The 15,707-nt window shown below is 22.8% G+C and overlaps 1 protein-coding gene across 1 annotated transcript; it reads left to right on the forward strand.

The window, feature by feature from the left end:
• The first annotated feature begins 3,794 nt into the window (after positions 1-3,794).
• On the forward strand, positions 3,795-15,593 carry LOC135143465 (splicing factor 3A subunit 1-like). The gene is made up of 22 exons (XM_064075325.1): positions 3,795-3,882; positions 3,971-4,045; positions 4,102-4,197; positions 4,264-4,393; positions 5,720-5,879; positions 7,090-7,152; positions 7,211-7,301; positions 7,509-7,603; positions 7,718-7,808; positions 8,371-8,504; positions 8,561-8,591; positions 9,025-9,202; positions 9,611-9,683; positions 9,749-9,885; positions 9,973-10,091; positions 10,266-10,319; positions 10,393-10,434; positions 10,560-10,634; positions 11,703-11,782; positions 12,695-12,766; positions 14,070-14,186; positions 15,507-15,593. The coding sequence occupies exons 1-22, from the start codon at positions 3,795-3,797 to the stop codon at positions 15,591-15,593; spliced, it is 2,088 nt and encodes a 695-aa protein (XP_063931395.1).
• Positions 15,594-15,707: the final 114 nt, after the last annotated feature.

Consider the following 15,707-nt stretch of genomic DNA (forward strand, 5'->3'; position numbering starts at 1 on the left):
ATCCTTCGCCTTAAGTTTAAGGCAATACCAAGTCCTTATCTGTGTTTACCAAATATGAGTTTAAAACAACGCACCCGGAAGGTTGCTTAAAAAATTTAAGTAACTTAAGTATTATAGAAAGAAAATGATTTTCTTTTAATTGACGACTTTTATTTTGAAATTTGGGTTATGAAAATAACAACAAAGCAGAGAATGCCTGCTACATAAGGTGGACTTGAGATGCAGAAACCTTACTGCTTTAGAACCAAATAAAATTCAAGTTAAGCAAAGATATCCCATTAAAAATTTACTCTGCACTCAAACTTCAAAAGTAAATAGAAAGGTATTGTTGTCACATTCGATATCTCTTTTTCCTATGGTAAAGTCATATATGTCGAAGGATTATATTAGAAAGACACTTTTAGTAACATCCCAAAAATATTGATAGATTTTAAGTTATACTCATGTTGCAAAAGCAGTGCGAAACTCCTAAAGAGTCAAAAGAACGCAAAGAGAGAACGAGGCAAACTTGGTAGATTATTTGTTTTCTTTTTTTTTTTTAAAGTATTTAAAGTCAATTTACCATTTAAAAAATAATTATCTTCTACGTCGAGAGAAATCAGGGCATGAAGGTCTTCCCGCGCGTATCACTCAAACTATCATAGCTGTCCCGAGGGGCGGTGAGCTAGCGGGAAATATACCGTGCTCGACTCCCGACATTTGGCCGAAGTGTTATATAGTTTAAAACCGTTTAAAACCTACACAAGGGGGGGCTTCTCCAATTATGAAACTGCGCACCACTTAAGGATAACGTAGAAGTTATTACCCAAAAAAGCGTGTGGATCATAGATATCATACCTTTTACTATATTAATGAACGCATGATTTACTCTACTTAATTTGGTTAAGATGAAATGTAGCATAAGTTGTTCGTGCTCCAGTGAATACTTAACACCTCCCAAAACATATTAATCAGTTCACCAGGGCTTTTTGGCGACCTAGAGAGAGTATATGAAGTGATCCTACTGAATCTTACAAGTTCTGTTACTTTAGGAGATAAGTGATGTTTAATCTTTTGGGCGTCCAAGGCGAAGCATTATAAGAATACTTAGAATATAATTACCAAATTAATAATGCCAATTACCCTGATACCTGTATATCATCAGTTTTTTCCCGTTATCTATAGTTAGTAAGTGCATATAACTTAGTGAGGGCTAAGTTATAAACTTGTATATATATGCTAGCCAGCGGCGCTGCTCCAGAGATCTTTTTCTTCTATCGCGTAGTTGCGGGGGGGGCCTGCTTCTTGCGTTGAGTAGCGTCGCTGGGCTAATGAAAAAAATTAATAAATTATAATATATAGTTTTTGTAAATCTTTATTGTACTTCGGTCAGTAGAGTAGATAGTGCCTATATACTAACATAACCTGTCGTTCAAAGTATACTAAAATCCCCTTTAAATTTAAAACAAAGCTAAAATTAATCGCAAGTTTCCACTGGTAAGGACTATTGCACCAATGCTGTGGGATGCACATGGTAAACAAAACTGTCAAAGCTCTTTGCTAAGTTGACAAAAAACCACAAATTCCTGATCAAAATAAACTAATGTACGATCCCAACTAGTTAAACGATATAGAGGACCTAATTATATTATATGCCAATAGTTCTTTGTATTTATTAGATAAAACTTATTGTAAACCCACACATGACTGTACGCTGAATTAATATTAATTATGACAATTGGATTAAGCAGTCTATGTAAATTTTCTCTACATCGTTTAAACTAACAATTAAAATACATAATTATTAACGCAGGTCGTGGGCTAGCCCTTTTCTCTGCTGTTGCTATTAAAGGTTTAGTCTCACATGGCGCTAATTATTTAAGTTGATGGTGGGGCACATTATGCATAGCGTAGAAGAAGGGACAACCGCGAGGGCTTGCGCTTTTCGTTTGTTCCTTTTATAAGCCCAGGATGCTTATAATTTGCTTATTTATAAAATTATATTGAACGTATTAAGTAGTCTTATTATATCATTAGTAGTCACTACAAAAGGTAGTGTCAAAAAGTCCGCGCTTGCACCAAACAGCAATGTTCGGTCCCTCAAAATAATTGTCGACGCTTGTGATCTCAGCACTGAGAGTCATGCCATAACGGTTGACACACTACTCAATTGCCACAAGAGTGCTTATTTTTAAACTGAAGGATACAAGCGTGTGGAAGCTTTGAGAGGAAGAAAAATAGTAGTAATAATATAATTTATAAATATTTTTGTAGCTGAGTTTTCAGTATCGAGAGGTTTGCTTCCTTTAATCCTAATAACCGGTTCTTTAAAAGTTTGAACTCTTATTATAATATAAATATGCCTCTTAAAAATAAATTAGAAGTTTTTTAACAGTAATAGTTAATCAAGTTCATATTAAGCTGTTCAAGGTTAATACGTAGTTGTCGGCTCCTTCAATAAGTACCTAACAAAAAATAGAAAAAGAGGTTCCTCTTTTTCTAGTGCGCAAAATTGTTGGTGTTTCTTTTTAACAACTTCATAGTGTGTATTGAAAACTAGCGATAATATTAATGTCGAAAGCTGTAGAGAATTTTGAATATATCTAATAACTTGCACCGATTAAGCTGAACTTAACAAAGAATAATAAAGAATAAATGATTTTTATTGAAGACAAAAAATTTAAAACTTTAAATCCTATCTTAATGAAGAATTAATATAGAAAAATTTACCTATACCGGAAAGAGGTAGTGGGCTTTATGTAATAACAATAAAAAAGATAAGAAGAGTAGGCACTGGTATGGTATGTATTAATAAGAAATATTAATAAAATTATTAACCAGGAGGCCGGTAAATGTTACGTTTACTATCATACATTTTACAAATAAAAATCAGCTTACAAGGAAAAATTAAGTAAATAAGTCTATTGCTAACGTGTTCAAACTTTTTTATTTTACGTAACTCAATTTTAAAGTACAGCTATTTTAGTAATATAATAAGCATACTTCTAAGAAACTAATAAAGAGAATAAATAAAAGAGTAAGTTAAGCTTTTTCGTTATAAAGCATCTCATAGGAGAGCTTCATGAAACGGAAGGATGGAAACCACTGTAACCTCTTGCAGTTGGTGTTTAATGTCGAGAGCTAACAGGGATGAACTAACCAAATGGTAAGTTATAATAGTTTTATCGTTTTGTTACTATTTTTTTTTTTTGATAATTTATAACTATTATATTATCTTTTGGCTCCCGTTAACATGACTTCGTAACATTTTTTTTTTACGTGGCAGAAACCTTTTAAACAACAGTATTAAAAACCAGCCCACGTCCAATATTAGATGCACGTGTAACGGGATTGGCATTAGGCTTCATCCTTTTTTCTTCAACTCTACTCTATTCAAGAAAAAAATCAATTACTTTCATATAATAAAAAAAGGAAAAAAGGTGAAAATGGGTAAAATACTTATATGAGAATATTTAATATATATATATTTTTAATAAAATTCCAGGTGTTGATTAAGAACCTTCTGATAATCGCCATACATTTTGCCGAGTAGTTCAAATACAAAAAAAAAATTGCGTTTAATTAAAATATAGCAATATATATAGTAAACAAGCAAAAAAATGTTTTACTTTTGATAGAAAAAACACATTTATATATCGTAAACAGGTTTAATAACTGAGTATTTTTTACTTTCTTTTTAACCTTTTTGAACCCCCACTATCATGATGATTAGCTCATCACATATAGTAGAGCGTGTCTCGGTATCGCCAGCGAAACGTTAAATCTTCTCTAAACTTGATGTACATTTTGTGAAAATGCCTACTAAATTAGAAGAGACTTCAACTACAGCTAAAGGCACTTCAAATATTATTGGCATTATCCATCCACCCCCAGATTTAAAAAGTTCATCCTGATTATTAACTTATATTACTCTTTATTATGATTTAGCAACTATACACTTTTTCTTTCTTATCTTTCTTATATGTTATAGCTCTTATTGATAGCACAGCTAAGTATGTAGCCCGCGTTGGTGTTGAATTCGAACAAAGAATTAGAAAGGAGAAAGGTGATATTATATTATATTTACTTTCGTGATAAAAAGTGGACTCTAATTTTGTTTAGCACATCTCACATTTCTCAATCTTGGTGATCCCTATTACGCTTATTATATCACAAAAGTTAAAGAATTTAAAGACTCAGGCACCACCACCACTTCTTGTAAGTTTCGTTGTTTTTTTTGTTTTATTACTTATTTAAATTCTCTTTTTATTATTTATTAATTAGCTAAAACTTCTGATCAAACAACTGAAGTAAAAAGTAAAGAATTTATTAAAGAAGAACCGGAAGCGCCTGTTCTTCCACCACCTGATTACGAATTTCTAATAACTGTTCCTACTATTGCGGCTATGGATATGTATAAAAAAATAACTTTTTTCAAATTTCTTTAGTTTTTGGTAGAAAGTTTTATTAAATTATATAAGGCTTCTTTTTAAAAAAAAATATCAGTTTCGCTTTAAGTACTTGGAAAAAAATTTAACCTTATTTTAATTTTCTAATAGTTTTGCTAATTATAAATTTTATAATATGCTTTTATAATTTACTTACGAATTTTATTCTTTAAAATATTGATGTTTTTTTACATAAAAGTTAATGTATAAGGATTTTTTATGTTTTTTTATAAAACAAAGATTTTTATTAATTAGCTACAACTTTAAAATCATAAATATCTGTTCTATACTTTTTATAACATTAAATAAATAGTAAAAAGTAAGAAAAGAGAAAAAAAATATATATTATAGTTTTTATTCTTTTTTATTTCTTTATTTAATTATTTGGGTGGCATAAAAAACTCTTGTTTATGAAAATCTTTACTTTTTTAATTTTTAAAATAATTTTCAAACTTGTTAGCGTTTAAAATGTTTTAACTAATAATTTTGCTGTATTTTTAATATTTTATTATTATTTATTATTATTTCACCTCCTACGAAGTTTATATTATATATTAAATTATCATTGTATTGGTAAAAGTGTCTTCGTGAAAAAGTTTTGGATCTAACTTCTAGTAAAAGTAAAAATAATTTATAATTTTTTTTTAAAGTTGATTAATTATTATTGGTGGTTGATTATACCGGAAAATTTTAGTATTTTATTAGATTTATTAAATTAGAAACTTTTTGAATTTTCTAATAGTAATTGTTTATTTTTTTATAAATTATTTCTAAATTGAATAAAACTTATATAATAAATTTTTTTTAGAACGCATTATTTTATAATTTTTTTATTGTTACAATCAGTTTACTTAAAAAGAACAATGAGAAATTTTATTCAAAACTTTTTTTTGTATAAAAATTATTATGTACTTTAACTATTTTAAAAGTTTAATTTTTATTGGTATATATATAATATTTTTGTTATTTTTTAGTAGAATAAATATATTTTTTTCATACAATGTAAATAATAATATGATAAAACTTTTATTATATTAATTTTTATAACTAATGAATGTAATTTACATTTTGTATAAAATCTCAGATTACATTTAAGATGATCGTTAGTTTATTCGCAGAGTATTAATTACCTTTACATGTAATTATAGAAAATAAATATTGCTTTATTAGGATTAATAACAATTTTTTTAAGTAATAATTTTATATTTTTTTAATTTTTTTCAGCTTTGGTTGTTATTTTATTTGTAAATTAATTTATTTTTTGAAAAAGTTGTACATTTTTTTTTTTACAGAGCGATCGTCAAACTGACAGCGCAAAGCGTAGCGAAAAACGGGAGGCAGTTTTTAATGTCTTTAATGCAACGCGAATCCCGCAATTATCTTTTTGATTTTCTTCGTCCTCATCATATTTTATTTGGATATTTTACAAAACTTGTTGAACAGTACACGAAGGTTTTTTTTTTTTTAAAAAAAATTCACTTACGGAATTTTTACTTTAATTATAATTGCCAAAAGTATTAAAAAATTACTAAATTTATAAAATTTGAAATCATTTTCATTAAAAAAGATTTATTTAGTACGCAAACATTTTTTGTGTAAAGTAATTTATATATTTTAAGCAATTAAAGATTTGTGGAACTTATTATTTAGTAGTTTTATATATTTCTTGGCTGTAAAATTTTTAATCATAATTAAAAGATTAATTTATTTTTAGTAATAATAGTTAGAAGTTTTATAAAATTTACAATTTTGAAAAAGGATTTTTCTTTAATTCTTTATTTTTAGAATGAAATCAAATTTTGCGCTAGCAAAGTTTTTTGATTTTATTGTTTATAAATATTATTCATAATTAAAGTATTAATTGTTTGTGAAAAAAATTATTAAATATAATTTTGTTGTAATAATTGCTTAAATTTAAAGGAAAAAATAAATAAGAAAATTTGTTTCGTAGAAAAACCTAATGAATTCATTTCGTAGATCTAGAAGATAAAAGATTATTTAAATTGATTAATAATAAATTTAATAAAGGAACTTAACTTTGGAACTGTATAAATTTCCATATAATAAAAAAGTGATAAATATAAAATATAAAATTTTATTTTTTTATAAATTTTATAAAAAGTAAATTAACTTTTCATATTTCTAAATGCAGTTAATTTTTTTTAAGAATATAAACTTTTGGTGCATCTTTATTAATTATTTTTGTCTTTGCTGATTTTTTGATAACACTTACATTAATTGAAATTTCTGTTTAAAAAAATAAATTTATTTAGGAGGTACAGTTGCTTAACTTTTTTTAACAATACTATGCTTCGTTATTATAGTTGAATTGTTAGTGTAGATGTACTTTAAAAATAATGAGTTCGTAAAAGTTGAAAAGTTTAAGGGCCACGTGCACATGCTAATGAGTGGTCTCACTGGATTGGTCTATCGAAAGGGTCCAATAGCATTAGGAGAACGTCCATCAAAAAATATTTACGAACAAATTGTTTATTGTTAATATTATTACTTTTGGGTTTGCACGTGTATAGTTTGGTATCAGTAAAAAAATAAAACTTTATTTTTATGTATTTTGCAAGTAATAAAATTTTCAAATTTTTATATATTAATGCTTAAAAAGTTGTTTACACAAACTTTTTTAATATATTTATTAATATGAAAGATATTTCTTCCTTCTAAAGAGTCATTAGAAAACTTGAAAAACCAATCCACTAACCGCGAAGCAGTAAATTTTTTGTTGGAGGAGGGCGTTGGGTATAGTATACATTTTTTTCCTTTTGAAGATTTTGCGACGTGTAAAGCAACGAGTTGCTTGGGAAAATCAACAGAGAAAAAAAAAACAGGACATTCAGAATAAAATAGAAGAAGAAAAAAGTATAATGCCCTTTTTTAATGAACTCTATAAATCACGTGCTACATTACTCGTATGCTGTAATACTACATGGCTTTACGCCTTGTTTGTAGCACGTGCGTTGGCTACCATACCGTGTGGCACTTCAAGTGCTTGATTGCTCCTTTTCCATTTTTTCCGTCTATTATTATTATTATTATCGTTATCATTATCACTATCAATTTTATAAGGGCAATACGCGACCATTGATTGGCACGATTTCACAGTTGTTGAAACGGTCGACTTCCCTGAAGATGATTTTTCCGAACTTCCACCACTTATTACAGTTTTTACTGCTTATTATTATATATTTCTAAATATTTATTTTTGTCATTATTTTAATTATTAAAAAAAAATTGATTCATTATTTTTGTAGTCTTGATCTTTTAATATTATTTAGAGAGAACTTTTAAAACAGCGAATCATATTACAAGAAAGATACGAACGAAGTTTAAGAGAAAAGCAACAAGTCAGAGCTCCCGAGCAGCCCGGTTTCTTTTATTTTTTTACTTTTTTTATCATTTATTTATTAAAAATAATTATTTCCTTTAATTTTCTATTAAATTATAAATATAATTATTTTTCTTAATTCTCTATTTATTTATAAAAATTATGTTATAATTTCCATATATATTTTATATTGATATATAAAAATATTTATTTTTTTTTATTTTCTATTTATATATAAATATATATATGTATTTTTCTTTATATACTTATAAATATATTTATATTATTACTTCTTTGATATTTTTCTTATATTAATATACAAACATATTTAATTTTTTTTATTTTCTAATTATAAATATATTAATGTTTTTATTATTTTTATGTTTTATTTACAGTAATTTTTTAATATATTTATTTTTTTATTTTCTATTTATATATATAACTAATAATTTTTTTATTTCTTATTTATTATTATATTTAAGTATATTCGCCTTTTTTGTATTTATTTAAAAATATATATTTTTATTTCTTCTGTTTATTTATTTATTTAATAATATATAATCATATTTTTCATTTATTTTTAAATATTATTTTTAAATATAGAAGTAGTTCCATTACCTCCTAAACACTCCGAAGAAGACGAAAAGAAAATGCTATTGGCTAGTCAAGCTTATGAGGAAGAGCACGAGGTTCACTACCCTCAACCAAATGAGGTGACGGAAATAGTTCAGCAGAATGTACGATTCATTATTATTTATTTATTTTTTCTTAGTACTAGTGTTTATATTTTTAGGACATAAAAATTGTTGAGTATGATCCCAAAGGTTTACCCTACTTTTCAATAATTTTTATGTGCTAAAACTTTTTTTTTTTAATAATAATAAATGATTGAATAGAAAAAAAATAACTTTTTAGTATATTTTTTTATTATGAAAAGTACTGCGTTGGTAATATTCTAATTAAATAAGACTTTTTTCTTAATAGCTTTACTTTTTTAGTAATTTTTATTATTTCATAATAAAAAAATTTGTTTTATTATATTTTATAAATAGTCATCTAAGTTATTGAAAGAAAATTATTATTATTATATATTTTTAATTTTTTTTACGATAATAAACTTTTTATTATATGATTTAACTTTTTTTATTTTTGTAACTTTTATATTTATATATTTGTTAAATATTTATAATAATAATAATAAATAAATAAATAATTAAATAAATAATTAAATAAATAATTAAATAATAATAAATAAAGCTCCGCGAAAGAGCTCTTCTAGCCAGGAATATTCCATCTGTCCCAATTGCAAGCAATCTATTCTCTCTTCGCAAATGGACGAGCATTTACGAGTAGAATTGCTGGATCCACGCTGGCGGGAGCACGACGAACGAAGAAGAGCAGAACTCCAAGAAATGAAGAAAACTTATGCTTCCGGGTTTTTTATATTTTTTGAGTTTTTTATTACAACAAAGTTTACTTTTTTATAAATGGAAATACAATTATTTTATATATTTTATATTATGAAAGAAAAGTAAAGAAAGCTTAAATAAACTAACAAGAAAAGTTATTAAAAGAGTAACGTTTAAAAAAAAATTTTAAAAAAAACTTTTTTCCAAAGCAATTACTATTAATATTTTTATTAGTTTTTATTTGTAATATAAAAGAATTATAATAAATGAATTTGTATAAAGTAAAAGTAAATATTATACAATTATAATAAATATTATTTTATTATTATTGTTATTTAGTTAATGGGAAGTTATTTTTAAAAGATTTCATTATTATTTTTGTATGAAATTTAAGAATTTTAAATATGCGAAACTTTTAATGCTTCATAATTAAGTATGGATATGCAAGCAAACTTGAAACAACTTTCCAAAGTCCGCACAGATATCTTTGAAGGAGAAGAATTTCAAGTATTTTGCTCGTCATTATTATTCCATTATTTTCATTATTTTTATTGTTCTAAATCAAATTAAAGGACTCGAAAGCGGAAAAAGATAAGGAAAAAGTTATTTGGGACGGATTTGCGTCTTCTGCCTCGGCCGTTAGCGCTGCTGCTCAGGCTTCCGTGACCCATGACGATCGTGCGAAAGCGCTAGAACGCAACATGGCTGAGTATTTTTGCTATTCATTATTATTTTTGTTCTCTCTGTTGTTTTACTTTTCATTATTAGTTTTTTTTTGGTTTCATTTTTTGTAAAGAAATGCAGAAGCTGATAAGATTGGTCCGGGAAATATTAATGCTTCTGTTCCACCGCCCATTCCTGCTCCGCCAGTCACTCTTCCGCCCTTTGCTGGTTCCATGCCACCACCTCCTCTGGGTGATTACTTTTTATTTCGTTATATTTTGTGTTTGGTTTTCATTATGATATCTTCTAATAATTTTATCTCTTAAAAATTTTTAAACGCTTTTTTATAGGTTGTTGAGGGTGTGTAAAAAGCTCTTATTGTTAGATGTAACTACTAACTTTTTTTGCATATTAACACGTGTACAGGGATGCCTGGCGGTCCTCCTGGTTTCATGGCACCACCCTTAAACATGAATTTCCGTTATTAATTTATAATTTATATTCATTATAATTAATATTTATATTCATTATTATTTCTTATTTATAAATGAAGCCGGCCGCCCCAACTTTTTACCTGGAATGCCAATGCCTCCAGGTTTTCTTATTTTATTGGTTTATTATGAAAAAGTTCCATAGTTCTTATGATTTTTTTTCAAGGTATGCCTCCAGGCTTTATATCCAACATGCAGGGATTACCACCAAACATGTTCCCTCCCCAAGGTATGCCTCCAGGCTTTATATCCAACATGCAGGGATTACCACCAAACATGTTCCCTCCCATGACTGGTCTTCACGGTGGGTGTTTGTTTTTGTACTGAATTTTTCATTAATTACTTCTACTCAAAAAAGTTTTAGATTTTTTCTGTTTACTTTATATATATTTTTATATTTTTTTCTTTTTATTGTTTTATAAAACTTTTTTTTTTTCATATTTTTATTAAATTTACGAAGTAATATTTTATTTTTTTAATAATTTTTTTTTAGTATTTTTCTTTATGCAGTTATTATTATTTTTTATAACAGTAAAATATAAAAAGTAATAAATTTTATTATAATATAAAAACGGATAATTATATATAAAAAAATAATAATAACAATATTATTAGAAATAGTAGATATATTTTCAATAAAAAGAATTCATGATTAAAATTTTTTTTTTGTTTTAATAAAATATAATAAATAGTAAACAATAAAAAAAATGTTTAGTATAAAAAGTAAAAATAGTAATAACAAAATACATGTAAAAAAGAAAATTCTATATCTATAATTATATTAAAAAAAGTGTAAACTTTAAATTTATAATTAAATATAATCACTAAAATAAAAATCTAAAAAGTATTCTAAATTATTAATAATAATGAACTGAAATTTTTGTGATTCCTAAAATTTTTGTGATTCCTATTTTACTTTATTATTTCTATTTATTAACTTTTTTTGTTTATTTTATAATTATGTAAATTTTATTAACGAAGTTTTTAATTATTATTATTCTACTTTATTATTTTCGTTTATTTTTATATATTATGATTTGTTCATTTTTTATCACCTTTTTTGTTTTTTTTTAAATATTATTATTCATTATTATTTATATTTGTAATTTGTTTGAATTATTTTTTGTAAATATATTTTTTAACAGAATTTTGTAAAGTTATTATTATACTTTATAATAGATGTTTATAATTATATATATATTATAACGAAATTTTTTTAATGTTACTATTAATATTTTACTTATTTTTTTAATATTTATAATATATTTACTTTTTCTTTGAAGGAATATTCTATTATTATTATTTTAATCTATATACTACTTTATTTATAAATTTATACTATATATCTCAAAAAAAACTTTTTTATCTCCAGCGCGTCCGTATTTTGGCCAGCCGCCTCCTTTTCTTGATCCGAAACGTGTGAAAGTGGATGAGACTGGCGCGATGGAAGCCGTATTTTTTTATATTAACTACATATTAATATTGATAACCTTTTTATTTTTTTTATATATTATTTATTTATCATATATTATTTATTATGCTTTATAATTTTCCCTATTCAATATTTTTTTATACATAATTATTATTTATATCTTATTTTTTTGTATTATTTACTTATTCTTATATTTATAATACTTTATTATAAGTTTAGCTATTTTTTTTAAATATTTATTTTACAATTTATTATAATTATTATACTTAAATATTCTTAGTTTAAATATCATTTTATATTTACAATTATTTTTCTTATTTATTTTCTTATTATTTTTTATATAATTATTTATTTATTAATTTTTTTGCATGCTTATTTTTATATCGTTAATTATTTTTCCATTTATTAAATTAATTTATTTTGTATATTTTGTATTTATTTATTTATTATTTTATATATTTCATAATTTATATACATTTGAATTTCTATTAATTCTTTTATATATTTATAATTTATTTATTTTACTTTTTAAATTCTTAATAACATCTTTTTTTTGTTTAACTTTCGTTGTTTTATATATTTATTAATATTTTTATTTATTTTTCTCCTTATTTATATACTTAATTTCCATATTTAATATATTTCTTATGTACTTTTCATATTTCTCTATTTATTTATCTTTTATTTTATACTTTTTATATATCTATATACATTCTCTATTTCCTTATTTTATTAGACTTCTTAAGTTTTTCAATTTATTTATATATTTTTAATTTTTTTTCTTTTTCTATATATTTATATATTTATTTTTATACCTTTATATATTTTTATTTATTTTTCTGTATATATATATTCGTACTTGTATTTATCTTTATATATTTATATATTGTTATAATTTTTTATATATTTATTAATATATTTTTATCTATTAGCCAACCGTCACCTTCAAAATAGTCGTTCCGCACGTCCCCGATAAGCCGGAATGGAATCTTTCAGGACAAATAGTTATAAACTTTATAGAAAAAGTTTATTGCCTTATTAAAAAATAATGAACAATACTTACATGTTAAAAAAAAGTCTTTTAAGGGCTTTTACTTATAAGTATTTTATTTTTTTTAGTTTATTTTAATAAAATGGCCTTCTTTTGTAACTTTTTATATTTGTTGTATGAATAATAATAAAATAATATTAATAATAGTAATAATATAGTTTATTCATAAACTTTTATATTATAAAAATAATAAGAAATAATATAAACTTTTTTATTTTTGTTTTACTTTTATGAAGGTTTGATTTAGTTTTTAAAGTTTTTTGCTTTTAATGAAGTTTATATAATTATTTTAAATATAAATTTTTTTATTTTGTATATTTTTTATATAATATTTTTATAGAAAATAATTTTTTTATTTTTATAATCATTTTTGTTATAATTACTATATAAAAAGTTTAATATAGTTTTTTTTTACTTTTATTATTACAAAGTTTTATAATTTTTTAATGTTTATTAACTTTTTTATTATAGACTGTAGATAAATTTTGTGTTAATCTACCTTTTTCAGGGAAAATTTCTGGAAATTTAATTTAGTTTACGTTTAATTTTATATTAGAAAATTAAATAATATTTTTGGAGAAATAATAATTTACTAATTAACTTTATTATAATAGATATTGTAATAATAATAATGATTATATTGTAATAAAGTTCTATATAATTTATATGAGTTATAATATTTAAAAATAACAATTATAATTATTATAATTACAATATTTATTTTTAACTTAAGTTTGAATTTATATTTTTATACGCTTTTATATGGTAAGGTTTTTTTTTAAATTATTCTATTAAAGTTTTTAAACTTCTCTTATAAACTTTGTGAAAGATTTATTATTCGTATTATTATTTACTTTGAGAAAAGTTTTTAGTTATTATTATAAACTTTAAAGGAATTGTTTTATTTATCATTATTATTTATTTGTACTATTCTCTTTTACTTTAATAATTTTCTAAAAGCTTTTTTAAATAATAATTGTTATAAAATTGAATAGGTTGAAATTTTAATATATTTTTTAAACTTTTCCCACATTTCAAAACTTTTATTATAAACTTTAAAGAGACGACTTTTGAAAATTTTTTAGTTATTATTATTATTATTATAAACTTTTTAATTTAAAGTTATAATAATAATAATAATAATAATAATAATAATAATAATAATAATAATAATAATAATAATAATAATAATAATAATAATAATAATAATAATAATAATAATAATAATAATAATAATAATAATAAATTGTTGAAAGGTTGATGCTGAGCTGAAGATCACACAAACTATTGCTGATATCAAGACTTTTCTGCAAAACGCCTTACAAATGCCCGTTAGTAAGCAAAAACTTCAGATCGGCGCAAACTTTTTAAAAGTAATTTTTTTTTTTCATTATTTTTTTGGCCTTATTTTTTAAGTTTTTCTATACCAAATTTTTTTTTAGATGAATTTTATTTTGCAAATTTGTTTCTTCAAAGTTTTTTTTATTGATATTTTTATTTTTGCTATATTTTTATTTACTTAATATTTTTTGTTTTATTTTTTATATTTAAAGTTTTTGAATTTTAAATATTATATTTTTTTTAAAAGTTATTATTTTGTTGTACCGTTGTGTTGTATGTTTATATAAAATGTGTGTAAACTTTATTATATATAAATTTTTTAGCATTTTTTTTATATTTTTCTCAAGTTTTTAATATCATGTTATACTTTTTATACATAAATTTATATTTTTTTCTAAGTTTCTATTATTATTATTATTAGTTTTATTTTTTGCTTTGATTTTGTTTTTATTGAACGTTATGAAGTTTATATTACTCATTAGCTTGGCTTTTATTTTAATATATTTTAAATATTCTTGAAATATGTATTATATATTTCTTATTGTTATATTTTATTTTTCAATTCACTATTTTTTGTATTATTTTTTATAAAATTGTTTGCATTTTTATTTTATCCTTTTTCTTTTTTTTTTTAACATTATTATAAATTCTTAGCATATTCGTCATATTTTTCTTTATATTATTATTATTATTTATTAGTTTTTTTGTTATTGATTTTTATTACACTTAAAAATGTATTATTTTATTTTTTATTTATAAATATTTTATTATTAATTACTTTTACTGTTATACTTATATATATATTATTATTATATATCAATTTAGTTGTTTCTATTATTTTTGTATATTTTTTATGATTTATCACTAACTTATATTATCTTTGAAGTCTTTTTTAAATTCGTTTTTTATATTTTCTTTGTATTATTTATTTATTATATACTATTAAATAACTATATACAAATTAACTTTTATATGTAACCTTTTTATAATTATTATTTTTTTATTTACTGTTATGTTTTCTTGTTTCCTCGTATATTATTATTATATTATTATAAGTTAAATATTAGAATAATTCTGGTATAAAGTATATTGCATGCCGTCTCTTTTTCTATTGTTTCATATATTTTTTATTACCAATTTTTTTAATAATTTATAGTGTTACAAATATATTTTATGATTATTACTATTGTTCATTATTTTTATTGATTTATAGTGTTAAGAATATTTTAAATAATTTTTATTTTAATTATTTTCCATTATGCCAATTATATTTAACATTATTGCTCGCGTTCATTATTATTATAGCAAAAAATAATAATAATTATTATCACTAATATTACTTTTTATTCCAGGATAGTGAAACTTTGCTAAGTTATAACTTCAACCCAACAACAGTGGTCCACTTAACAGTGAAAGAGCGCGGAGGTCGTAAAAAATAAGGATTAATAAAGAACCAATCAACACCTATTATTTTTGTATATTTCACGTTTTTAGCCAATAAAGAAACGACATTTATTACGGCATTTAAGAATAATAACCAATGAACACACTTA

This window comes from Zophobas morio, unplaced genomic scaffold, assembly GCF_036711695.1.
Source record: "Zophobas morio isolate AGI-343-1 ecotype UQ-CSIRO unplaced genomic scaffold, CSIRO_AGI_Zmor_V1 ptg000059l, whole genome shotgun sequence".
Taxonomy (NCBI): domain Eukaryota; kingdom Metazoa; phylum Arthropoda; class Insecta; order Coleoptera; family Tenebrionidae; genus Zophobas; species Zophobas morio.

Excerpts from the sequence above, each read along its gene's own strand:
- LOC135143465 (XM_064075325.1), top strand. The coding sequence starts at position 3,795 with ATGCCTACTAAATTAGAAGAGACTTCAACTACAGCTAAAGGCACTTCA. Across the intron at positions 4,394-5,719 it reads ACTATTGCGGCTATGGATAT|AGCGATCGTCAAACTGACAG; the intron begins GTATAAAAAAAT and ends TTTTTTTTACAG. Across the intron at positions 9,886-9,972 it reads CTAGAACGCAACATGGCTGA|AAATGCAGAAGCTGATAAGA; the intron begins GTATTTTTGCTA and ends TTTTTTGTAAAG.